The 26856-nt window shown below is 57.5% G+C and overlaps 1 protein-coding gene across 1 annotated transcript in view; it reads left to right on the top strand.

The window, feature by feature from the left end:
• Positions 1-8413, top strand: part of LOC134356378 (large neutral amino acids transporter small subunit 2-like) — a 39306-nt gene extending 30893 nt beyond the window's left edge. Inside the window, exons 7-8 of the mRNA XM_063067300.1 lie at positions 6033-6129; positions 8268-8413. Of these exons, the coding sequence (XP_062923370.1) occupies positions 6033-6129; positions 8268-8320 (150 nt within the window). The 3' untranslated portion in view covers positions 8321-8413. The remainder of the gene's footprint in view (positions 1-6032; positions 6130-8267) is intronic.
• Positions 8414-26856: the final 18443 nt, after the last annotated feature.

Genomic DNA, 26856 nt, shown 5'->3' with positions numbered 1-26856 from the left:
TCCAATCCCTTTAGGATTTTATACGTTTCAATAAGATCCCCCCTCAATCTTCTAAATTCCAGCGAGTATAAGCCTAGTCGATCCAGTCTTTCATCATATGAAAGTCCTGCCATCCCAGGAATCAATCTGGTGAACCTTCTTTGTACTCCCTCTATGGCAAGAATGTCTTTCCTCAGATTAGGGGACCAAAACTGCACACAATACCCCAGGTGTGGTCTCAACAAGGCCTTGTACAACTGCAGTCGTACCTCCCTGCTCCTGTACTCGAATCCTCTCGCTATAAATGCCAGCATACCATTCGCCTTTTTCACCGCCTGCTGTACCTGCATGCCCACCTTCAATGACTGGTGTATAATGACACCCAGGTCTCGTTGCACCTCCCCTTTTCCTAATCGGCCACAGTTCAGATAATAATCTGTTTTCCTGTTTTTGCCACCAAATCCACATTTATCCATATTAAATTGCATCTGCCATGAATTTGCCCACTCACCTAACCTATCCAAGTCACCCTGCATCCTCTTAGCATCCTCCTCACAGCTAACACTGCCGCCCAGCTTCGTGTCATCCACAAACTTGGAGATGCTGCATTTAATTCCCTCGTCTAAGTCATTAATACATATTGTAAACAACTGGGGTCCCAGCACTGAACCTTGCGGTACCCCACTAGTCACTGCCTGCCATTCTGAAAAGGTCCTGTTTATTCCCACTCTTTGCTTCCTGTCTGCTAACCAATTCTCCACCCACACCAATACCTTACCCCCAATACCGTGTGCTTTAAGTTTGCACACTAATCTCCTGTGTGGGACCTTGTCAAAAGCCTTTCGAAAATCCAAATATACCACATCCACTGGTTCTCCCCTATCCACTCTACTAGTTACATCCTCAAAAAATTCTATGAGATTCATCAGACATGATTTTCCTTTCACAAATCCATGCTGACTTTGTCCGATGATTTCACCGCTTTCCAAATGTGCTGTTATCACATCTTTGATAACTGACTCCAGCAGTTTCCCCACCACCGATGTTAGGCTAACCGGTCTATAATTCCCTGGTTTCTCTCTCCCTCCTTTTTTAAAAAGTGGGGTTACATTAGCCACCCTCCAATCCTCAGGAACCAGTAAAGTAAATTTTTTGAGAAATTAATAGGCATGATAGACAAAGAAGAGTCGGTGAATGTTGTTTATTTGGATTTTCAGAAGACCTTTACAAGGTGCTGCATGAAGCTGCTTCCCAAGGGTCCATGGTATTACAGGAAAAATACTGGCATGGATTGAAGATTGGCTGACTGGCAGGAGGCAAAGAGTGGGAATAAAAGGGGTCTTTTCTGGTTGGCTGCTGCTGACTAGTAGTATTCCACAGGGGTCTGTGTTAGGACTGCTTTTAACGTTATATGTCAATGATTCGGATGAAGCAGTTGATAGCTTTGTGGCTAAGTTTGTGGATGATGTGAGAGAGGAGGAAGGGCAGGTAGTACTGCAGAAGGGCTTAGACAGATTAGCATAATGGGCAAAGAAGTGGAAGATGGAATATAGTGTCAGGAAGTGTATGGTCATGCAGTTTAGCAGAAGGGATAAATGTGTAGACTATTTTCTAAACAGAGAAAATTCAAAAAATCTGAGGTGCAATGGGTCTTGGGAGATCTTGTGCAGGATTCCCTGGAGGGTTAATTTGCAGATTGAGTCAGTGGTGAGGAAGACAAATGCAATATTAGCATTCATTTCAAGAATATAAAAGCAAGGATGTAATCAGCCGGCCAGACAGCATCTATGGAAAAGATTACATCCCATGGATGTTGCCTGGCCTGTTGAGTTCCTCCAGCATTTTGTGTGTGTTGCAGATTTTCTCTTGTATGTAATGATAGACTTTATAAAGGAATGGTGAGCCTCACTTGGAGTATTGTGAGCAGTTTTGGGCCTCTTATCTTCGAAAGGATGTGCTAAAACTGGAGAGGGTTCAAAGGAGATTCACCAATGATTCCAGGATTGAATGGCTTGTCACATGAAGAGCGTTTGATGGTTCTGGGCCTGTATTCACTGGAACTCAATAATGAGGGGAGACCTCATTGAAACCAATGGAGATGAGCAATTTCTTTAGAGTGGTGAATTTGTGGAATTCTTTGCCACAGGCAGCCGTGGAGGCCAAGTCTTTATGTATATTTAAGGCAGAAGTTGATAGGTTCTTGATTGGTCAAGGCATGAAGGGATATGGCAGAGGGGAGAAGGCAGGAGATTGGGGCCGAGAGGAAAATTGGATCAGCCATGATGAAATAGCAGAGCAGACTCGATGGGCCAAATGGCCCAATTCTGCTCCTGTATTTTATGGTCTTATTTCAAGAGGACTCGGATATCAGAGCAAAGATCTAATGCTGGGGCTTTTTAAGGCACTGGTCAGACCACACTTGGAGTATTGTGAGCAGTTTTAGTTCTAACAAAAGGTGTGTTGAATTTGGAGAGGGTCCAGAGGAGGTTCACAAGAATTATTCCGGGGACAAAAGGGTTAACATATGGGGGGCATTTGATGGCTCTGGGCTTTCACTCACTGCAACTTAGGAGACTGAGGGGGGATCTCATTGAAACCTATTGAATATTGAAAGGCTTAGAAAGAGTGGATGTGGAGAGGATGTTTCCTTGATGGGGTAGTCTAGGACCAGAGGACACATTGCTTTAGAGCAGAGCTGAGGAGGAATTTCTTTAGCCAGAGGATGGTGAATCTGTGGAATTCATCGCCACAGACAGCTGTGGAGGCCAAGTCATTGAGCATATTTGAAGAGGAAGTTGAGAGATTCTTGATTAATCAGGGCATCAAAGGTTGGGGGGAGAAGGCAGGAGAATGGGCTTGAGAAGGATAATAATTCAGCCATGATGGAATGGCAGAATGGACTTGATGGGCCGAATGGCCTAATTCTGCTCCTGTGTCTTATGGTCTTTTCAGTGGGTGTTTCGTTGTTTGGTTGTCAAAGGGGAGTGGAATGCCAAAGATGCTGCATCTGTTCACAATATATATTAACAATTTGAAGCCTAGTGTATCTGTTTGTTCATGCCAATAAACTGAACATAGAACATTATATTACAGTACAGGTCAATCTAACCTTCCCCTCTCACATAGCTCTCCATGTGTCTGCCTAAACTCTCTTAAATGTCCCTAATGTCTGTCTGTACCACCACCTCCGGCAGCGAATTCCATGCACCCACCACCGTAGCCATAAGGCATAGAACCCTACAGAAACAGGCCCTTCAGCCCATTTATTCTGTGCTGAACCATTAATCTGCCTAGTCCCATTGACCTGCACCTGGACCATAGCCCTCTATACCCTTCCCATCCAAATTTCTCTTAAAATGATGAAATCAAACCCATATCCACCACCTCCACTGGCAGCTCATTCCACACTCTCACCCTCCTCTGAATGAAGAAGTTTCCCCTCATGTTCCCCTTCAACATTTCGCCTTTCACTCTTAACCTATGACCTCTAGTTGTAGTCTCACCCAAGCTCAGCAGAAAATGCTTGCTTGCATTTATCCTATCTATACCCCTCATAATTTTGTACCCCTCTATCAAATCTGTCCTTATTCTCCTACGCTCCGGGGAATGAAGTCCGAATCATTTCAACCTTTCCCTATAACTCAGGCCCTCAAGTCCCAGAAACATCCTTGTAAATTTTGTCTGCACTCTTCCAGTCTTATTGACAGCTTTCCTGCAGGTAGGTGACTGTTTCCGCCCCCCCCACCTCCCTCGGGACCTGCTCAGTTGCGCACAGTTCCACATCATGGCGTCATCAGTGTGTGGGCGGCTGTGACAGGTGCACTCACTCTCTTCCTTGCTCTTGCCTCAGACATTTGGTGAGAAGCTGCTGAGTTCTGTGCCGTGGATCATGCCTCTCTCCGTGGTCCTGTCAACCTTCGGAGGAATCAATGGCTACCTCTTCACCTCATCCAGGTGAGAACCCAGCACTCCCATCCTCGCCCTGGGTACTGAGTGCAGGGAAACCAGGACATTGGACCAGCCTGGAACACCCTCCCTGTTGTGTGAAGGTTGAAAGGTTGTCGAAACTACAGTAGGAGGTGAAGTGTTGGCAGATGAAGTTCATCCCGATGTATTAGATGATGTTTTGGGAAGTTGGATTGGAAGGACATGCACAGTGCAAGAAATTCCCAATTTGAGCTCAGATTCACGTCAAACAAATTGATTGTTATAAAAGCCTAGATACATTGAAGGTGCAAAAATTACCTGATTGCAGATGGCTGGTCCCACAGATGTTTTCCTCGGAGTGTGTTCGCTGGTGTTGATCAAATCCCAATCCTCTGATGGGGAGCTAGTACTGAAGAGTGGCTTCTGTCTGTCAGTCTTTCAACTGAGTCAAAATTACCCCGTCTGCCAACCCCACTCCCTCCTCTTCTAACTGTCACCGTCCTCACTGGATCCACTCATCACCTCCCAGCAACTGTCAATATTCCCACTCCCTCCTCCTGCATCTGTCACCCTCCTCACTGGATTTACCCGTCACCTCCCAGCCTCTGTCCCTATTCCCACTCCATCCGTATTCCCAATCCCTCTTCCTGCATCTGTCACCCTCCTCACTGGATCCACCCGTCACCTCCCAGCCTCTATCCCTATTCCCACTCCTCCTCACCCCAGATTCACCCCTCATTACACTTTACATTTCACAAGACTGCTCAGGTATCCTTCTTTATTCCTTTAACAAATGTACTATATGTCTAACTCAAGTTCATGTTTAATTGTCATTCGACCAAATATGAATACCCATGAATACAGCTAAACGAAACAGTGTTCTTCTGGGCTCAAGGTGCAAAACACAGACCATACGGACATACACAGCACAAGGCACATATAGGATATATAAGACAGCAGTAAACATATAGTCACTCAAAAGTCTGAGTGCATGAATGTTGTTGGCATGAGTGAGCCCGCAGCACTCTGCAGAGGAACACAGAACACCATGTCTTCCCTCTGGCGAAGAGTGAGGGAAGCAGTGCCTCTCTCCTGGGCGGCTGCAAACAGGTGTCACCACACCAGGAGGCCGAGTTCCTGCTACAGCTGAGGCCATGCAGCCCCCCCGTCATCGGTCTCATCAATAAACCAGTGAGCCAGGCTTGCAATCTGAAGGAAAACGACTCAAACACTCACAGTGCCTTTGGGCAGCAGCTCTGATGGCTCTCTGGAGTAGGCAGCACCACCAGTTCCTTCGCCTTCAGTTCCTCTGCCAACAAGCAGTTTGCTGATGGCCTGGGCATGCACTACTTGAAGTTCTTGATGTCCAGCAGGGTCTTATGATTATTTAACATTTAAAAGAAGTTGAGAACACTTTTGGTTGGTCCCATATAGCACACCACCCTCTGACTGGAAAATCTCTGATAGCTGACAAATCCAATCATCCTGAGTGTTTGGCCAAAACGTCTCGTTCTGTTCTCCCAGGCCCACTGTTCAGTTCAGGTGCAGTGATCAGTCGTTTGGGGAGAGGGGACACGGGGCAATGTTGGGGAGAGGGGACACGGGGCAATGGGGAATTGGGGAGAGGGGACACGGGGCAATGTTGGGGAGATGGGGACACGGGGCAATGGGGAATTGGGGAGATGGGGACACGGGGCAATGGGGAGTTGGGGAGAGGGGACACGGGGCAATGGGGAGTTGGGGAGAGGGGACACGGGGCAATGTTGGGGAGAGGGGACACGGGGCAATGGGGAATTGGGGAGATGGGGACACGGGGCAATGTTGGGGAGAGGGGACACGGGGCAATGGGGAATTGGGGAGAGGGGACACGGGGCAATGTTGGGGAGAGGGGACACGGGGCAATGGGGAATTGGGGAGAGGGGACACGGGGCAATGGGGAATTGGGGAGAGGGGACACGGGGCAATGTTGGGGAGAGGGGACACGGGGCAATGGGGTCACGTCTGCGCTGGCAGATTTTCCGATCCTGGTGTGTCTCAGATCCTCTAAACTGACGGTGTTCCAGAACGTGCATCTCCGTAGGTGTCACAGAATGTGCCTGACGCCATCTTCTGTCTCTCGTTCACAGACTGTGCTACGCGGGAGCACGCCAGGGTCACTTGCCCAGCGTACTGGCCATGATCCACATCACACGGTGTACGCCCATTCCAGCCCTCCTCTGCTCCGTAAGGATGACCGAGGCTACAGCCTCATTCTCCCAATCCCTCCAGAACTTGCAAGTACAGACGGGGTCAAAGGTTACTTTGCTGGGGAGCTACTTCATTGCCAATCAGCACCTTCGTCTCTGAGTCTGAGAATGGATCAATGGGTATCAGGGACAGGGGATGGTGGGAGGGGGAAGGTGGGTGTAGGTGACAGTCAAAGGAAGAATGTGTCAGTGTCCCAACCGTCAAGGATGTGTCGGATGGGGTGTGTGTGTGTCGTTGTTACGGTGACGGACGGTGTGTGTGTGTCGGTGTTAAGCGACGGACTTTGTGTGTCAGTGTTACAGTGACGGACGGGGTGTGTGTGCGTGTCGGTGTTACAGTGACAGACGGTGTGTGTGTATCGGTGTTACAGTGACGGAAGGGGTGTGTGTGTGTCGCTGTTGCGGTGACGGACTGTGTGTGGGGGTGTTAAGCGATGGACTGTGTGTGTGTCAGTGTTACAGTGACGGACGGGGGGTGTGTGTGTGTCAGTGTTACAGTGACGGACGGTGTGTGTGTGTGGCGTTACAGTGATGGAGTGTGTGTGTGTGTGTATGTGTGTGGGGGTGTTAAGTGATGGACTGTGTGTGTGTGTCGGTGATACAGTGACGGACGGAGGGTGTGTGTGTGTCGGTGTTCCAGTGACGGACGGACTGTGTGTGTCAGTGTTGTGGTGACGGACTGTGTGTGTCGGTGTTAAGTGACGGACGGATGGAGGGTGTGTGTGTGTCGGTGTTACAGTGACAGACGGTGTGTGTGTATCGGTGTTACGGTGACGGATGGGGTGTGTGTGTCGGTGTTGCGGTGACGGACTGTGCATGTCGGTGTTAAGTGATGGACGGTGTGTATGTATCGGTGTTACAGTGACAGACAGTGTGTGTGTGGCGTTACACTGATGGAGTGTGTGTGTGTGTGTGTGTGGCTGTTAAGCGATGGACTGTGTGTGTGTCGGTGATACAGTGACGGACGGAGGGTGTGTGTGTGTCGGTGTTCCAGTGACGGACGGACGGGGGGTGTGTGTGTGTCTGTGTGTGTGTCGGTGTTACAGTGACAGACGGTGTGTGTCTGTCGGTGTTGCGGTGACAGACTGTGCGTGTCGGTGTTAAGTGATGGATGGGGATGTGTGTGTGTGTGTGTCGGTGTTACAGTGACGGTGTGTGCGTGTCGGTGTTACAGTGACGGACGGGGTGTGTGTGTGTCGGTGTTAAGTGACGGACGGGCTGTGTATGTGTGTCGGTGTTACAGTGACGGACAGGGGGTGTGTGTGTGTGTCAGTGTTACCTTGACGGACGGAGTGTGTGTGGGGGTGTTAAGTGACGGACTGTGTGTGTGTGTCTGTGATACAGTGACGGACGGAGGGTGTGTGCGTGTCAGTGTTACGGTGACGGACGGAGTGTGTGTGTGTCCGTGTTACAGTGACGGACGGAGGGTGTGTGCGTGTCAGTGTTAAGCGACGGAGGGTGTGTGTGTGTGTGTCGGTGTTACAGTGACAGACGGTGTGTGTGTGTCGGTGTTACGGTGACGGACGGACTGTGTGTGTTGGGTTGTGCGCGTGTCGGGTTGTGCGCGTGTCGGTGTTAAGCGACGGACGGACTGTGTGTGCGTGTCGGTGTTACAGAGACGCACGGGGGGTTGTGTGTGTCAGTGTTACAGTGACGGTGTGTGTTTGTCGGTGTTGTGGTGACGGACGGGGTGTGTGTGTGTGTCGGTGTTAAGTGACGGACGGGGTCGGTGGGTGTGTGTGTCAGTGTTACAGCACCGGACTGTGTGTGTGTGTGTGTCGCTGTTACAGTGACGGACGGGGGTTGTGCGTGTCAGTGTTACAGCGACAGACGGTGTGTGTGTGTCGGTGTTAAGTGACGGACGGGGTCGGTGGGTGTGTGTGTGTCGATGTTACAGTCACGGACGGTGTATCGGTGTTACAGTGATGTGTGTATCGATGTGTTACGCAAAGGTTGTGCGTGTTACTGATGGGAGGGGTGCTATGGTCGGGGTTGGATCTTTATGGTCAGATACAGGGAGTTACGGTTGGCGTCGGGGCATTGTGGTTTGGGTGTCATGAGTGGGGTTGTGGTGTTACTGAGGGAGGGTAACCCGACTGTACCTTCCTCCCGTAGTGTGTTACTTCGCTGCTCATGTTAATCATTGCCGATATTTACACGCTGATTAACTACGTGGTGTTCATTAACTACCTGTGCTACGGCGTCACCATCACTGCACTACTGTTACTGCGGTGGAGAAAACCCAAACTCTATCGTCCCATCAAGGTAATTTTAAACCCCCCACCCCCACATTCCCTGTCTCAGACTCAGTTCACTGATCCCCTCCATGTGTCTCTCCTCTCCCGTCTCCATCCCTCAGCTTGGCTCTCGCCATTTAAATCAAAAGTATGGTAATCTCACTGTCCTGAGCTGGGAATCCGACAGAAATACAGGAAACTCCCAACATGTTGGGCAGCTTCTGAGGGGAGAGAAACCGCGTCAGGTTTGGTCATCACCCTCCATCAATGCCCCACGTTAGTCGTTCCCGTCGCTCCTAGACTATGCTGAATGTCCCTGTCTCACTATCTCCCTATCTGACTCCAGTCTCCTCTCCCCCCATCTGCCTGTCTGACTCCAGTCTCCTCTCCCTCCGTCTCACTGTCCGACTCCAGTCTCCTCTCCCCCCGTCTCCCTGTCTGACTCCAGACTCCAATCCCCCTTCTCCCTCTGACTCCAGACTCCTCTCCCCCATCTCCCTGTCTGACTCCAGTCTCCACTCCCCCACCCCCTGTGTGAGTCCAGCCTCCACTCCCACACCCCCGTCTCCCTGTCTGACAACAGTCTCCACTCCCCCAACCCCCGTCTTCCTGTCTGACTCCAGCCTCCACTCCCCCACCCCCGTCTCCCTGTGCTACTCCAGTCTCCTCTCCCTCCCATCTCCCAGTCTGACTCCAGTCTCCACTCCCCCACCCCCCCACCCCCCTGTCTCCCTGTCTGACTCCAGTCTCCATTCCTTCACCCTCATCACCTTGTGTGACTCCAGTCTCCCCTCCCTCCCATCTCCCTGTCTGACTCCAGTCTTCACTCCCTCACCCCCATCTCCCTGTCTCACTCCAGTCTCCACTCCTCCACCCCCCCATCTCCGTCTGACTCCAGTCTCCCCTCCCCCACCCCCATGTGACTCCAGCCTCCGCTCCCCCGCCCCCGTCTCCCTGTGTGACTCCAGTCACCTCTCCCTCCCATCTCCCTGTCTGACTCCAGTCTCCACTCCCCACCCCGTCTCCGTCTGACTCCAGTCTCCACTCCCTCCGTCTCACTGTCTGACTCCAGTCTCCTCTCCCCCGTCTCCCTGTCTGTTTGGAGTCTCCAATCCCCCTTCTCCCTCTCTGACTCCAAACTCCTCTCCCCAGTTTCCCTGTCTGACTCCAGTCTCCACTCCCCCACCCCCTGTGTGAGTCCAGCCTCCACTCCCACACCCCCGTCTCCCTGTCTGACAACAGTCTCCACTCCCCCACACTCACGTCTCCCTGTTTGTTCCAGTCTCCACTCCCCCACACCCCGTGTGACTCCAGCCTCCACTCCCCCACCTCCGTCTCCATGTGTGACTCCAGTCTCCTCTCCCTCCCATCTCCCTGTCTGACTCCAGTCTCCACTCCACCGGTCTCCCCATCTGACTCCAGTCTCCACACCCCCCCCCTCTCTGTCTGACTCCAGTCTTCACTCGCCCACCCCCAGTCTCCCTGTCTGACTCCAGTCTCCACTCCCCTCGTCTCCGTCTGACTCCAGTCTCCTCTCCCCGTCTCCCTGTGTGACTCCAGTCTCCTCTCCCTCCCATCTCCCTGCCTGACTCCAGTCTCGTCTCCCTGTCTGACTCTAGTTTCGTCTCCCCCCCATGTCTCCCTGTCTGACTCCAGTCTCCTCTCCCTCCATCTCCCTGTCTGACTCCAGTCTCCTCTCCTTCCGTCTCCCTGTCTGACTCCAGTCTCCACTCCCTCCGTCTCCCTGTCTGACTCCAGTCTCCTCTCCCTCCGTCTTCCCTGTCTGCCTCGTCTCCTCTCCCTCCGTCTCCCTGTCTGACTCCAGTTTCCTTTCCCTCCGTCTTCCTGTCTGACTCCACTCCCCCCATCTCCCTGTCTGACTCCAGTTTCCTCTCCCCCCCCGTCTCCGTCTGACTCCAGTCTACACTCCACCCCCCGTCTCCGTCTGACTCCAGTCTCCACTCCCCCAACCCCGTCTCCCTGTCTGACTCCAGTCTCCACTCACCCACCCCCCGTCTCCCTGTCCGACTCCACTCTCCACTCCCCCCATCTCCCTGTCTGACTCCAGTCTCCTCTCCCCCCGTCTCCCTGTCTGTCTGCAGTCTCCAATCCCCCTTCTCCCTCTCTGACTCCAGACTCCTCTCCCCCGTCTCCCTGTCTGACTCCAGTCTCCACTCCCCCACACTCCCATCTCCCTGTCTGACAACAGTCTCCACTCCCCCAACCCCCGTCTTCCTGTCTGACTCCAGCCTCCACTCCCCCACCCCGTCTCCCTATGTGACTCCAGTCTCCTCTCCCTCCCATCTCCCAGTCTGACTCCAGTCTCCACTCCCCCACCCCTGTCTCCCTGTCTGACTCCAGTCTCCATTTCTTCACCCCCATCTCCTTGTGTGACTCCAGTCTCCCCTCCCTCCCATCTCCCTGTCTGACTCCAGTCTTCACTCCCCCACCCCCGTCTCCCTGTCTGAATCCAGTCTCCACTCCTCCACCCCCCCGTCTCCGTCTGACTCCAGACTCCCCTCCCCCATCCCCCATGTGACTCCAGCTTCCGCTCCCCCACCCCCGTCTCCCTGTGTGACTCCAGTCTCCTCTCCCTCCCATCTCCCTGTCTGACTCCAGTCTCCACTCCACCCCCCGTCTCCGTCTGACTCCGGTCTCCACTCCCCCAACCCCGTCTCCCTGTCTGACTCCAGTCTCCACTCACCCACCCCCCCTCTCCCTGTCCTACTCCACTCTCCACTCCCTCCGTCTCACTGTCTGACTCCAGTCTCCTCTCCCCCCGTCTCCCTGTCTGTCTGCAGTCTCCAATCCCCCTTCTCCCTCTCTGACTTCAAACTCCTCTCCCCCGTTTCCCTGTCTGACTCCAGTCTCCACTCCCCCACCCTCCCATCTCCCTGTCTGACTCCAGTCTCCACTCCCCCACACCCCCGTCTCCGTCTGTTCAAGTCTCCACTCCCCCACCCCCGTCTCCATGTGTTATTCCACTCTCCTCTCCCTCCCATCTCCCTGTCTGACTCCAGTCTCCTCTCCCTCCGTCTCCCTGTCTGACTCATCTCCTTTCCCTCCGTCTCCCTGTCTAACTCTAGTCTCCTTTCCCTCCGTCTTCCTGTCTGACTCCAGTCTCCACTCCCCCCATCTCCCTGTCTGACTCCAGTTTCCTCTCCCCCCGTTTCCCTGTCTGACTCCCCTCTCCTCTCCCTCGATCCCGCTGTCTGACTCCAGTCTCCTCTCCCTCCATCTCCTTGTCTGATTCCAGTCTCCACTCCCCCCGTCTCCCTGTCTGACTCCAGTCTCCTCTCCCCCCCTCCGTCTGACTCCAGTCTCCACTCCACCCCCCGTCTCTGTCTAACTCCAGTCTCCACTCCCCCAACCCCGTCTCCCTGTCTTACTCCAGTCTCCACTCACCCACCCCCCGTCTCCCTGTCCGACTCCACTCTCCACTCCCTCCGTCTCACTGTCTGACTCCAGTCTCCTCTCCCCCCGTCTCCCTCCAGTCTCCTCTTCCTCCGTCTCCGTCTGACTCCAATCTCCACTCCCCCCGTCTCCCTGTCTGACTCCAGTCTCCACTCCCTCCGTTTCCCTGTCTGACTCCAGTCTCCTCTCTCTCCATCTCCCTGTCTGACTCCAGTCTCCTCTCCCCCACCCCCCTGTCTCCCTGTCTGACTGCCGTCTCCATTCCTTCACCCCCGTCTCCTTGTGTGACTCCAGTCTCCACTCCCCCCGTCCGACTCCAGTCTTCACTCCCCCACCCCCGTCTCCCTGTCTGACTCCAGTCTCCCCTCCCCCACCCCCCATGTGACTCCAGTCTCCACTCCCCCCGCCGTCTCCGTCTGACTCCAGTCTCCACTCCACCCCCCCATCTCCGTCTGACTCCAGTCTCCACTCCCCCAACCCCATCTCCCTGTCTGACTCCAGTCTCCACTCACCCACCCCCCCGTCTCCCTGTCCGACTCCACTCTCCACTCCCTCCGTCTCCCTGTCTGTCTGCAGTCTCCATTCCCCCTTCTCCCTCTCTGACTCCAGTCTCCTCTCCCCCGTCTCCCTGTCTGACCATAGTCTCCACTCCCCCACCCCCCTTCTCCCTGTCTGACTCCAGTCTCCAGTCCCCCACCCCCTGTGTGAGTCTTGCCTCCACTCCCACACCCCCGTCTCCCTGTCTGACACCAGTCTCCCCTCCCCCACCCCCCATGTGACTCCAGCCTCCACTCCCCCACCCCCGACTCCCCGTGTGACTCCATTCTCCTCTCCCTCCCATCTCCCTGTCTGACTCCAGTCTCCACTCCCCCCCACCGTCTCCGTCTGACTCCAGTCTCCACTCCCCCAACCCCGTCTCCCTGTCCGACTCCACTCTCCACTCCCTACGTCTCACTGTCTGACTACAGTCTCCTCTCCCCCGTCTCCCTGTCTGTCTGCAGTCTCTAATCCCCCTTCTCCCTCTCTGACTCCAGTCTCCTCTCCCCCATCTCCCTGTCTGACTCCAGTCTCCACTCCCCCACCCCCCCATCTCCCTGTCTGACTCCAGTCTCCACTCTCCCACCCCCTGTGTGAGTCCAGCCTCCACTCCGACACCCCCATCTCCCTGTCTGACAACAGTCTCCACTCCCCCACACTCCCGTCTCCCTGTCTGACTCCAGTATCCACTCCTCCACACCCCGTGTGACTCCAGTCTCCACTCCCCCCGTCTCTCTGTCTGACTCCAGTCTCCACTCCCCCCATCTCCCTGTCTGACTCCAGTTTCCTCTCCCCCCCACGTCTCCCTGTCTGACTCCAGTCGCCTCTCCCTCCGTCTCCCTGTCTGACTCCAGTCTCGTCTCCCCCGTCTCCCTGTCTGACTCCAGTCTCCACTCCCCCCGTCTCTCTGTCTGACTCCAGTCTCCACTCCCCCATCTCCCTGTCTGACTCCAGTTTCCTCTCCCCCCCACATCTCCCTGTCTGACTCCAGTCTCCTCTCCCTCCGTCTCCCTGTCTGACTCCAGTCTCCTCTCCCTCCGTCTCCCTGTCTGACTCGTCTCCTCTCACTCCGTCTCCCTGTCTGATTCCAGTCTCCACTCCACCCCCGTCTCCGTCTGACTCCAGTCTCCACTCCCCCAACCCCGTCTCCCTGTCTGACTCCAGTCTCCACTCACCCACCCCCGTCTCCCTGTCCGACTCCACTCTCCACTCCCTCCGTCTCACTGTCTGACTCCAGTCTCCTCTCCCCCCATCTCCCTGTCTGACTCCAGTCTCCTCTCCCTCCCATCTCCCCTCCCTCCCATCTCCCAGTCTGACTCCAGTCTCCACTCCCCCCCCCCGTCTCCGTCTGACTCCAGTCTCCACTCCACCCCACCGTCTCCGTCTGACTCCGGTCTCCACTTCCCCAACCCCGTCTCCCTGTCTGACTCCAGTCTCCACTCACCCGCCCCCCCTCTCCCTGTCCTACTCCACTCTCCACTCCCTCCGTCTCACTGTCTGACTCCAGTCTCCTCTCCCCCATCTCCCTGTCTGTCTGCAGTCTCCAATCCCCCTTCTCCCTCTCTGACTCCAAACTCCTCTCCCCCGTTTCCCTGTCTGACTCCAGTCTCCACTCCCCCACCCTCCCATCTCCCTGTCTGACTCCAGTCTCCACTCCCCCACCCCCTGTGTGAGTCCAGCCTCCACTCCCACACCCCTGTCTCCCTGTCTGACAACAGTCTCCACACCCCACACCCCCGTCTCACAGTCTGTTCCAGTCTCCACCCCCCACCCCGTCTCCATGTCTGACTCCATTCTCCTCTCCCTCCCATCTCCCTGTCTGACTCCAGTCTCCACTCCCCCCGTCTCCCTGTCTGACTCCAGTCTCCACACCGCCCCGTCTCTGTCTGACTCCAGTCTCCACTCCCCTCGTCTCCGTCTGACTCCAGTCTCCACTCCCCTCGTCTCCGTCTGACTCCAGTCTCCACTCCCCGTCTCGCTGTCTGACTCCAGTCTCCTCTCCCTCCCATCTCCCTGCCTGACTCCAGTCTCGTCTCCCCGTCTCCCTGTCTGACTCTAGTTTCGTCTCCCCGTCTCCCTGTCTGACTCCAGTCTCCTCTCCCCCGTCTCCCTGTCTGACTCCAGTCTCCACTCCCCCCATCTCCGTCTGACTCCAGTTTCCACTCCCCCCCCACGTCTCCCTGTCTGACTCCAGTCTCCAGTCCCCCATCCCCCCATCTCCCTGTCTGACTCCAGTGTCCACTCCCCCCGTCTCTGTTTGACTACAGTCTCCTCTCCCCTCGTCTCCCTGTCTAACTCCAGTCACGTCTCCCTCCGTCTCCCTGTCTGACTCCACACTCCACTCCCTCAACCCCGTCACCCTGTCTGACTCCAGTCTCGTCTCCCCATTTCCCTGTCTGACTAGAGTCTCGTCTCGCCCGTCTCCGTCTGACTCATCTCCTCTCCCCCGTCTCCCTGTCTGACTCCAGTCTCGTCTCCCTGTCTCACTGTCTGCCTCCAGTCTCCTCTCCCTCCGTCTTCCTGTCTGACTCCAGTATCTTCTTCCTCCATCTCCCTGTCTGACTCCAGTCTCCTCTCCCCGCCTCCCTGTCTGACTCCAGTCTCCACTCCCCCACCCCCTGTGTGAGTCCAGCCTCCACTCCCCACACCCCCGTCTCCCTGTCTGTTCCAGTCTCCACCCCCCCACCCCCGTCTCCATGTGTGACTCCAGTCTCCTCTCCCTCCCATCTCCCTGTCTGACTCCAATCTCCTCTCCCTCCGTCTCCCTGTCTGACTCCAGTCTCCGCTCCTCCGTCTCCCTGTCTGACTTGTCTCCACTCTCCCAGCCCCGTCTCCGTCTGACTCCAGTCTCGTCACCCTCCGTCTCCCTGTCTGACTCCAGTCTCCACTCCCCCTGTCTCTCTGTCAAACTCCAGTCTCCTCTCCCTCCCATCTCCCTGTCTGACTCCAGTCTCCACTCCCCCCGTCTCTGTCTGACTCCAGTCTCCACTCCTCTTGTCTCCGTCTGACTCCAGTCTCCACTCCCCTCGTCTCCGTCTGACTCCAGTCTCCACTCCCTGTCTCGCTGTCTGACTCCAGTCTCCTCTCCCTCCCATCTCCCTGTCTGACTCTAGTTTTGTCTCCCCGTCTCCCTGTCTGACTCCAGTCTCCACTCCCCCCGTCTCCCTGTCTGACTCCAGTCTCCACTCCCCCATCTCCGTCTGACTCCAGTTTCCACTCCCCCCCCACGTCTCCCTATCTGACTCCAGTCTCCAGTCCCCCATCCCCCCGTCTGACTCCAGTCTCCAGTCCCCCATCCCCCCATCTCCCTGTTTGACTCCAGTGTCCACTCCCCGTCTCTGTTTGACTACAGTTTCCTCTCCCCTCGTCTCCCTGTCTAACTCCAGTCGCATCTCCCTCCGTCTCCCTGTCTGACTCCACACTCCACTCCCTCAACCCCGTCACCCTGTCTGACTCCAGTCTCGTCTCCCCATTTCCCTGTCTGACTAGAGTCTCGTCTCGCCCGTCTCCGTCTGACTCCAGTCTCCTCTCCCCCATCTCCCTGTCTGACTCCAGTCTCCACTCCCTCACCCCCCGTCTCCCAGTCTGACTCCAATCTCCACTCCCTCACACCCCGTCTCCCTGTCTGACTCCAGTCTCGTCTCCCCGTCTCACTGTCTGCCTCCAGTCTCCTCTCGCTCCGTCTTCCTGTCTGACTCAAGTATCTTCTTCCTCCATCTCCCTGTCTGACTCCAGTCTCCTCTCCCCGCCTCCCTGTCTGACTCCAGTCTCCACTCCCCCCCCCCCTGTGTGAGTCCAGCCTCCACTCCCACACCCCCGTCTCCCTGTCTGACAACAGTCTCCACTCCCCCACACCCCCGTCTCCCTGTCTGTTCCAGTCTCCACCCCCCCCACCCCCGTCTCCATGTGTGACTCCAGTCTCCTCTCCCTCCCGTCTCCCTGTCTGACTCCAGTCTCCGCTCCTCCGTCTCCCTGTCTGACTTGTCTCCACTCCCCCACCCCCGTCTCCGTCTGACTCCAGTCTCGTCACCCTCCGTCTCCCTGTCTGACTCCAGTCTCCTCTCCCCCGTCTCCCTGTCAGACTCCAGTCTCCTTTCCCCTCCGTCTCCCTGTCAGACTCCAGTCTCCTCTCCCCTCCGTCTCCCTGTCTGACTCCAGTCTCCACTCCCCCTGTCTCCCTGTCTGACTCCAGTCTCCACTCCCCCTGTCTCCCTGTCTGACTCCAGTCTCCTCTCCCTCCCGTCTCCCTGTCTGACTCCAATCTCCTCTCCCTCCGTCTCCCTGTCTGACTCCAGTCTCTTCTCCCCTCCGTCTCCCTGTCTGACTCCAGTCTCCTTTCCCTCTGTCTCCGTCTGACTCCAGTCTCTTCTCCCTTTGACTCCCTGTCTGACTCCAGTCTCCACTCCCCCATCTCCCTGTCTGACTCCAGTTTCCTCTCCCCCCCACATCTCCCTGTCTGACTCCAGTCTCCTCTCCCTCCGTCTCCCTGTCTGACTCCAGTCTCCTCTCCCTCCGTCTCCCTGTCTGACTCGTCTCCTCTCACTCCGTCTCCCTGTCTGATTCCAGTCTCCACTCCACCCCCGTCTCCGTCTGACTCCAGTCTCCACTCCCCCAACCCCGTCTCCCTGTCTGACTCCAGTCTCCACTCACCCACCCCCGTCTCCCTGTCCGACTCCACTCTCCACTCCCTCCGTCTCACTGTCTGACTCCAGTCTCCTCTCCCCCCATCTCCCTGTCTGACTCCAGTCTCCTCTCCCTCCCATCTCCCCTCCCTCCCATCTCCCATCTGACTCCAGTCTCCACTCCCCCCCCCCCGTCTCCGTCTGACTCCAGTCTCCACTCCACCCCACCGTCTCCGTCTGACTCCGGTCTCCACTTCCCCAACCCCGTCTCCCTGTCTGACTCCAGTCTCCACTCACCCCCCCCCCCTCTCCCTGTCCTACTCCACTCTCCACTCCCTCCGTCTCACTGTCTGACTCCAGTCTCCTCTCCCCCATCTCCCTGTCTGTCTGCAGTCTCCAATCCCCCTTCTCCCTCTCTGACTCCAAACTCCTCTCCCCCGTTTCCCTGTCTGACTCCAGTCTCCACTCCCCCACCCTCCCCTCTCCCTGTCTGACTCCAGTCTCCACTCCCCCACCCCCTGTGTGAGTCCAGCCTCCACTCCCACACCCCACACCCCCGTCTCACAGTCTGTTCCAGTCTCCACCCCCCACCCCGTCTCCATGTCTGACTCCATTCTCCTCTCCCTCCCATCTCCCTGTCTGACTCCAGTCTCCACTCCCCCCGTCTCCCTGTCTGACTCCAGTCTCCACACCGCCCCGTCTCTGTCTGACTCCAGTCTCCACTCCCCTCGTCTCCGTCTGACTCCAGTCTCCACTCCCCTCGTCTCCGTCTGACTCCAGTCTCCACTCCCCGTCTCGCTGTCTGACTCCAGTCTCCTCTCCCTCCCATCTCCCTGCCTGACTCCAGTCTCGTCTCCCCGTCTCCCTGTCTGACTCTAGTTTCGTCTCCCCGTCTCCCTGTCTGACTCCAGTCTCCTCTCCCCCGTCTCCCTGTCTGACTCCAGTCTCCACTCCCCCCATCTCCGTCTGACTCCAGTTTCCACTCCCCCCCCACGTCTCCCTGTCTGACTCCAGTCTCCAGTCCCCCATCCCCCCATCTCCCTGTCTGACTCCAGTGTCCACTCCCCCCGTCTCTGTTTGACTACAGTCTCCTCTCCCCTCGTCTCCCTGTCTAACTCCAGTCACGTCTCCCTCCGTCTCCCTGTCTGACTCCACACTCCACTCCCTCAACCCCGTCACCCTGTCTGACTCCAGTCTCGTCTCCCCATTTCCCTGTCTGACTAGAATCTCGTCTCGCCCGTCTCCGTCTGACTCATCTCCTCTCCCCCGTCTCCCTGTCTGACTCCAGTCTCGTCTCCCTGTCTCACTGTCTGCCTCCAGTCTCCTCTCCCTCCGTCTTCCTGTCTGACTCCAGTATCTTCTTCCTCCATCTCCCTGTCTGACTCCAGTCTCCTCTCCCCGCCTCCCTGTCTGACTCCAGTCTCCACTCCCCCACCCCCTGTGTGAGTCCAGCCTCCACTCCCCACACCCCCGTCTCCCTGTCTGTTCCAGTCTCCACCCCCCCACCCCCGTCTCCATGTGTGACTCCAGTCTCCTCTCCCTCCCATCTCCCTGTCTGACTCCAATCTCCTCTCCCTCCGTCTCCCTGTCTGACTCCAGTCTCCGCTCCTCCGTCTCCCTGTCTGACTTGTCTCCACTCTCCCAGCCCCGTCTCCGTCTGACTCCAGTCTCCTCTCCCTCCGTCTCCCTGTCTGACTCCAGTCTCCGCTCCTCCGTCTCCCTGTCTGACTTGTCTCCACTCTCCCAGCCCCGTCTCCGTCTGACTCCAGTCTCGTCACCCTCCGTCTCCCTGTCTGACTCCAGTCTCCACTCCCCCTGTCTCTCTGTCGAACTCCAGTCTCCTCTCCCTCCCATCTCCCTGTCTGACTCCAGTCTCCACTCCCCCCCGTCTCTGTCTGACTCCAGTCTCCACTCCTCTTGTCTCCGTCTGACTCCAGTCTCCACTCCCCTCGTCTCCGTCTGACTCCAGTCTCCACTCCCTGTCTCGCTGTCTGACTCCAGTCTCCTCTCCCTCCCGTCTCCCTGTCTGACTCTAGTTTTGTCTCCCCGTCTCCCTGTCTGACTCCAGTCTCCACTCCCCCCGTCTCCCTGTCTGACTCCAGTCTCCACTCCCCCATCTCCGTCTGACTCCAGTTTCCACTCCCCCCCCACGTCTCCCTATCTGACTCCAGTCTCCAGTCCCCCATCCCCCCGTCTGACTCCAGTCTCCAGTCCCCCATCCCCCCATCTCCCTGTTTGACTCCAGTGTCCACTCCCCGTCTCTGTTTGACTACAGTTTCCTCTCCCCTCGTCTCCCTGTCTAACTCCAGTCGCATCTCCCTCCGTCTCCCTGTCTGACTCCACACTCCACTCCCTCAACCCCGTCACCCTGTCTGACTCCAGTCTCGTCTCCCCATTTCCCTGTCTGACTAGAGTCTCGTCTCGCCCGTCTCCGTCTGACTCCAGTCTCCTCTCCCCCATCTCCCTGTCTGACTCCAGTCTCCACTCCCTCACCCCCGTCTCCCAGTCTGACTCCAATCTCCACTCCCTCACACCCCGTCTCCCTGTCTGACTCCAGTCTCGTCTCCCCGTCTCACTGTCTGCCTCCAGTCTCCTCTCGCTCCGTCTTCCTGTCTGACTCAAGTATCTTCTTCCTCCATCTCCCTGTCTGACTCCAGTCTCCTCTCCCCGCCTCCCTGTCTGACTCCAGTCTCCACTCCCCCACCCCCTGTGTGAGTCCAGCCTCCACTCCCACACCCCCGTCTCCCTGTCTGACAACAGTCTCCACTCCCCCACACCCCCGTCTCCCTGTCTGTTCCAGTCTCCACCCCCCCCACCCCCGTCTCCATGTGTGACTCCAGTCTCCTCTCCCTCCCATCTCCCTGTCAGACTCCAATCTCCTCTCCCTCCGTCTCCCTGTCTGACTCCAGTCTCCGCTCCTCCGTCTCCCTGTCTGACTTGTCTCCACTCCCCCACCCCCGTCTCCGTCTGACTCCAGTCTCGTCACCCTCCGTCTCCCTGTCTGACTCCAGTCTCCTCTCCCCCGTCTCCCTGTCAGACTCCAGTCTCCTTTCCCCTCCGTCTCCCTGTCAGACTCCAGTCTCCTCTCCCCTCCGTCTCCCTGTCTGACTCCAGTCTCCACTCCCCCTGTCTCCCTGTCTGACTCCAGTCTCCTCTCCCTCCCGTCTCCCTGTCTGACTCCAATCTCCTCTCCCCTCCGTCTCCCTGTCTGACTCCAGTCTCCACTCCCCCTGTCTCCCTGTCTGACTCCAGTCTCCTCTCCCTCCCGTCTCCCTGTCTGACTCCAATCTCCTCTCCCTCCGTCTCCCTGTCTGACTCCAGTCTCTTCTCCCCTCCGTCTCCCTGTCTGACTCCAGTCTCCTTTCCCTCTGTCTCCGTCTGACTCCAGTCTCTTCTCCCTTTGACTCCCTGTCTGACTCCAGTCTCCTCTCCCCGTCTCCCTGTCTGACTCCAGTCTCGTCACCCTCCATCTCCCTGTCTGACTCTTGTCTCATCTCTCTCCGTCTCCCTGTCTGACTCCAGTCTCCACTCCGCCCGTCTCCCTGTCTGACTCCAGTCTCGTCACCCTCCATCTCCCTGTCTGACTCTTGTCTCATCTCTCTCCGTCTCCCTGTCTGACTCCAGTCTCCACTCCCTACCGTCTCCCTGTCTGACTCCAGTCTTCACTCGCCCACCCCCAGTCTCCCTGTCTGATTCCAGTCTCCACTCCCCTCGTCTCCCTGTCTGACTCCAGTCTCTGCTCCCTCCGTCTCCGACTCCAGTCTCCTCTCGCTCCGTCTCCCTGTCTGACTCCAGTCCCCTCCCCCTCCGTCTCCCTGTCTGACTCCAGTCTACACTCCCCCCACCCGTCTCCCTGTCTGACTCCAGTCACCACTCCCCCACCCCGTCTCCCTGTCTGACTCCAGCCTCCACTCCCCCACCCCCGTCTCCCTGTCTGACTCCAGTCTCTTCTCCCCTCCGTCTCCCTGTCTGACTCCAGTCTCCTCTCCCTCCGTCTCCGTCTGACTCCAGTCTCTTCTCCCTTCGACTCCCTGTCTGACTCCAGTCTCCTCTCCCCGTCTCCCTGTCTGACTCTAGTCTCGTCTCCCCAGTCTCTCTGTCTGACTCCAGTCTTCTCTCCCTCCGTCTCCGTCTGACTCCAGTCTCTTCTCCCTTCGACTCCCTGTCTGACTCCAGTCTCCTCTCCCCGTCTCCCTGTCTGACTCTAGTCTCGTCTCCCCAGTCTCTCTGTCTGACTCCAGTCTTCTCTCCCTCCGTCTCCGTCTGACTCCAGTCTCTTCTCCCTTCGACTCCCTGTCTGACTCCAGTCTCCTCTCCCCCGTCTCCTTCTCTGACTCCAGTCTCCACTCCCCCCGTCTCCCTGTCTGACTCCAGTCTCGTCACCCTCCATCTCCCTGTCTGACTCTTGTCTCATCTCTCTCCGTCTCCCTGTCTGACTCCAGTCTCCACTCCCCTCGTCTCCCTTTCTGACTCCAGTCTCCACTCCCCATCTCCCTGTCTGACTCCAGTCTCCTCTCCCCCACCCCCTGTGTGAGTCCAGCCTCCACTCCCACACCCCCGTCTCCCTGTCTGTTCCAGTCTCCACCCCCCCACCCCCGTCTCCATGTGTGACTCCAGTCTCCTCTCCCTCCCATCTCCCTGTCAGACTCCAATCTCCTCTCCCTCCGTCTCCCTGTCTGACTCCAGTCTCCGCTCCTCCGTCTCCCTGTCTGACTTGTCTCCACTCCCCCACCCCCGTCTCCGTCTGACTCCAGTCTCGTCACCCTCCGTCTCCCTGTCTGACTCCAGTCTCCTCTCCCCCGTCTCCCTGTCAGACTCCAGTCTCCTTTCCCCTCCGTCTCCCTGTCAGACTCCAGTCTCCTCTCCCCTCCGTCTCCCTGTCTGACTCCAGTCTCCACTCCCCCTGTCTCCCTGTCTGACTCCAATCTCCTCTCCCCTCCGTCTCCCTGTCTGACTCCAGTCTCCACTCCCCCTGTCTCCCTGTCTGACTCCAGTCTCCTCTCCCTCCCGTCTCCCTGTCTGACTCCAATCTCCTCTCCCTCCGTCTCCCTGTCTGACTCCAGTCTCTTCTCCCCTCCGTCTCCCTGTCTGACTCCAGTCTCCTTTCCCTCTGTCTCCGTCTGACTCCAGTCTCTTCTCCCTTTGACTCCCTGTCTGACTCCAGTCTCCTCTCCCCGTCTCCCTGTCTGACTCCAGTCTCCACTCCGCCCGTCTCCCTGTCTGACTCCAGTCTCGTCACCCTCCATCTCCCTGTCTGACTCTTGTCTCATCTCTCTCCGTCTCCCTGTCTGACTCCAGTCTCCACTCCGCCCGTCTCCCTGTCTGACTCCAGTCTCGTCACCCTCCATCTCACTGTCTGACTCTTGTCTCATCTCTCTCCGTCTCCCTGTCTGACTCCAGTCTCCACTACCTACCGTCTCCCTGTCTGACTCCAGTCTCCACTCCCCGCCCCGTCTCTGTCTGACTCCAGTCTTCACTCGCCCACCCCCAGTCTCCCTGTCTGATTCCAGTCTCCACTCCCCTCGTCTCCCTGTCTGACTCCAGTCTCTGCTCCCTCCGTCTCCCTGACTCCAGTCTCCTCTCGCTCCGTCTCCCTGTCTGACTCCAGTCCCCTCCCCCTCCGTCTCCCTGTCTGACTCCAGTCTACACTCCCCCAACCCGTCTCCCTGTCTGACTCCAGCCTCCACTCCCCCACCCCCGTCTCCCTGTCTGACTCCAGTCTCTTCTCCCCTCCGTCTCCCTGTTTGACTCCAGTCTCTTCTCCCTTCGACTCCCTGTCTGACTCCAGTCTCCTCTCCCCGTCTCCCTGTCTGACTCTAGTCTCGTCTCCCCAGTCTCTCTGTCTGACTCCAGTCTTCTCTCCCTCCGTCTCCGTCTGACTCCAGTCTCTTCTCCCTTCGACTCCCTGTCTGACTCCAGTCTCCTCTCCCCTGTCTCCTTCTCTGACTCCAGTCTCCACTCCCCCCCGTCTCCCTGTCTGACTCCAGTCTCGTCACCCTCCATCTCCCTGTCTGACTCTTGTCTCATCTCTCTCCGTCTCCCTGTCTGACTCCAGTCTCCACTCCCCTCGTCTCCCTTTCTGACTCCAGTCTCCACTCCCCGTCTCCCTGTCTGACTCCAGTCTCCTCTCCCCCCCGTCTCCCTGTCTGACTCCAGTCTCCTCTCCCCCCCATCTCCCTGTCTGACTCCAGTCACTTCTCCCTCTTTCTCCCTGTCTGACTCCAGTCTCCTCTTCCTCCGTCTCCCTATCTGACTGCAGTTTCCACTACCCCGTCTCCCTGTCTGACTCCAGTCTCCTCTCCCTCCCGTCTCCCTGTCTGACTCCAATCTCCTCTCCCTCCGTCTCCCTGTCTGACTCCAGTCTCTTCTCCCCTCCGTCTCCCTGTCTGACTCCAGTCTCCTTTCCCTCTGTCTCCGTCTGACTCCAGTCTCTTCTCCCTTTGACTCCCTGTCTGACTCCAGTCTCCTCTCCCCGTCTCCCTGTCTGACTCCAGTCTCCACTCCGCCCGTCTCCCTGTCTGACTCCAGTCTCGTCACCCTCCATCTCCCTGTCTGACTCTTGTCTCATCTCTCTCCGTCTCCCTGTCTGACTCCAGTCTCCACTCCGCCCGTCTCCCTGTCTGACTCCAGTCTCGTCACCCTCCATCTCACTGTCTGACTCTTGTCTCATCTCTCTCCGTCTCCCTGTCTGACTCCAGTCTCCTCTCCCTCCCGTCTCCCTGTCTGACTCCAATCTCCTCTCCCTCCGTCTCCCTGTCTGACTCCAGTCTCTTCTCCCCTCCGTCTCCCTGTCTGACTCCAGTCTCCTTTCCCTCTGTCTCCGTCTGACTCCAGTCTCCTCTCCCTCCGTCTCCGTCTGACTCCAGTCTCTTCTCCCTTCGACTCCCTGTCTGACTCCAGTCTCCTCCCCCCGTCTCCCTGTCTGACTCCAGTCTCGTCACCCTCCATCTCCCTGTCTGACTCTTGTCTCATCTCTCTCCGTCTCCCTGTCTGACTCCAGTCTCCACTCCCCTCGTCTCCCTTTCTGACTCCAGTCTCCACTCCCCATCTCCCTGTCTGACTCCAGTCTCCTCTCCCCCACCCCCTGTGTGAGTCCAGCCTCCACTCCCACACCCCCGTCTCCCTGTCTGACAACAGTCTCCACTCCCCCACACCCCCGTCTCCCTGTCTGTTCCAGTCTCCACCCCCCCACCCCCGTCTCCATGTGTGACTCCAGTCTCCTCTCCCTCCCATCTCCCTGTCAGACTCCAATCTCCTCTCCCTCCGTCTCCCTGTCTGACTCCAGTCTCCGCTCCTCCGTCTCCCTGTCTGACTTGTCTCCACTCCCCCACCCCCGTCTCCGTCTGACTCCAGTCTCGTCACCCTCCGTCTCCCTGTCTGACTCCAGTCTCCTCTCCCCCGTCTCCCTGTCAGACTCCAGTCTCCTTTCCCCTCCGTCTCCCTGTCAGACTCCAGTCTCCTCTCCCCTCCGTCTCCCTGTCTGACTCCAGTCTCCACTCCCCGTCTCCCTGTCTGACTCCAGTCTCCTCTCCCTCCCGTCTCCGTCTGACTCCAATCTCCTCTCCCCTCCGTCTCCCTGTCTGACTCCAGTCTCCACTCCCCCTGTCTCCCTGTCTGACTCCAGTCTCCTCTCCCTCCCGTCTCCCTGTCTGACTCCAATCTCCTCTCCCTCCGTCTCCCTGTCTGACTCCAGTCTCTTCTCCCCTCCGTCTCCCTGTCTGACTCCAGTCTCCTTTCCCTCTGTCTCCGTCTGACTCCAGTCTCTTCTCCCTTTGACTCCCTGTCTGACTCCAGTCTCCTCTCCCCGTCTCCCTGTCTGACTCCAGTCTCGTCACCCTCCATCTCCCTGTCTGACTCTTGTCTCATCTCTCTCCGTCTCCCTGTCTGACTCCAGTCTCCACTCCGCCCGTCTCCCTGTCTGACTCCAGTCTCGTCACCCTCCATCTCACTGTCTGACTCTTGTCTCATCTCTCTCCGTCTCCCTGTCTGACTCCAGTCTCCACTACCTACCGTCTCCCTGTCTGACTCCAGTCTCCACTCCCCGCCCCGTCTCTGTCTGACTCCAGTCTTCACTCGCCCACCCCCAGTCTCCCTGTCTGATTCCAGTCTCCACTCCCCTCGTCTCCCTGTCTGACTCCAGTCTCTGCTCCCTCCGTCTCCCTGACTCCAGTCTCCTCTCGCTCCGTCTCCCTGTCTGACTCCAGTCCCCTCCCCCTCCGTCTCCCTGTCTGACTCCAGCCTCCACTCCCCCACCCCCGTCTCCCTGTCTGACTCCAGTCTCTTCTCCCCTCCGTCTCCCTGTCTGACTCCAGTCTCCTCTCCCTCCGTGTCCGTCTGACTCCAGTCTCTTCTCCCTTCGACTCCCTGTCTGACTCCAGTCTCCTCTCCCCGTCTCCCTGTCTGACTCTAGTCTCGTCTCCCCAGTCTCTCTGTCTGACTCCAGTCTTCTCTCCCTCCGTCTCCGTCTGACTCCAGTCTCTTCTCCCTTCGACTCCCTGTCTGACTCCAGTCTCCTCTCCCCTGTCTCCTTCTCTGACTCCAGTCTCCACTCCCCCCCGTCTCCCTGTCTGACTCCAGTCTCGTCACCCTCCATCTCCCTGTCTGACTCTTGTCTCATCTCTCTCCGTCTCCCTGTCTGACTCCAGTCTCCACTCCCCTCGTCTCCCTTTCTGACTCCAGTCTCCACTCCCCGTCTCCCTGTCTGACTCCAGTCTCCTCTCCCCCCCGTCTCCCTGTCTGACTCCAGTCTCTCTCCCCCCCATCTCCCTGTCTGACTCCAGTCACTTCTCCCTCTTTCTCCCTGTCTGACTCCAGTCTCCTCTTCCTCCGTCTCCCTATCTGACTGCAGTTTCCACTACCCCGTCTCCCTGTCTGACTCCAGTCTCCACTCCCCTCGTCTCCCTGTCTGACTCCAGTCTCCTCTCCCCCCCGTCTCCCTGTCTGACTCCAGTCTCCTCTCCCTCTGTCTCCATATCTGACTGCAGTCTCCTCTCCCTCTGTCTCCATATCTGACTGCAGTCTCCACTCCCCCCGTCTCCTTGTCTGACTCCAGTCCCCTCTCCCTCCATCTCCCTGTCTGACTGCAGTCTCCACTCCCCCGTCTCCCTGCCTGACTCTACTCCCCAACCCCCCGTCTCCCTGTCTGACTGCAGTCTCCACTCCCCGTCTCCCTGTCTGACTCCAGTCTCCTCTCCCCTCCGTCTCCCTGTCTGACTCAAGTTCCCTCGCACTCCGTCTCCCTGTCTGACTCCAGTCTCAACTCCCCACCGTCTCCGTCTGACTCCAGTCTCCATTCCCACAACCCCCGTCTCCCTGTCTGACTCCAGTCTCCACTCCCCAACCGCCCGACTCCCTGTCTGTCTCCAATCTCCACTCCCCCACCCCCCCATCTCCCTCTCTGACTCCAGTCTCCACTCCCAGCGTCTCCCTGTCTGTCTCCAGTCTCCACTCCCTCGTCTCCCTCTCTAACTCCAGTCTCCTCTCCCCCCAGTCTCCCAGTCTGACTCCAGTCTCCACTCCCCCACCCCCCCATCTCCCTGTCTGACTCCAGTCAACTCCCCCACCCCCTGTCTGACTCCAGTCTCCACTACCCCACCCCCCCATCTCCCTGTCTGTCTCCAGTCTCCACTCCCCCGTCTCCCTGTCTGACTCCAGTCTCCTCTTCCTCCGTCTCCCTGTCTAACTCCAGTGTCAACTCCCCCCGTCTCCCTGTCTGACTCCAGTCTCCTCTCCCCTCTGTCTCCCTGTCTGACTCCAGTCTGCTCTTCCCACGTCTCCCTGTCTGACTCCAGTCTCCTCTCCCTCCGTCTCCTTCTGACTCCATTCCCCTCTCCCTCCGTATCCCTGTCTGACTCCAGTCTCCACTCCCCCCATCTCGCTGTCTGACTCCAGTCT

Source organism: Mobula hypostoma, chromosome 14 (genome assembly GCF_963921235.1).
Source record: "Mobula hypostoma chromosome 14, sMobHyp1.1, whole genome shotgun sequence".
NCBI lineage: Eukaryota > Metazoa > Chordata > Chondrichthyes > Myliobatiformes > Myliobatidae > Mobula > Mobula hypostoma.
This window is presented reverse-complemented; position numbering and strand designations above follow the sequence as displayed.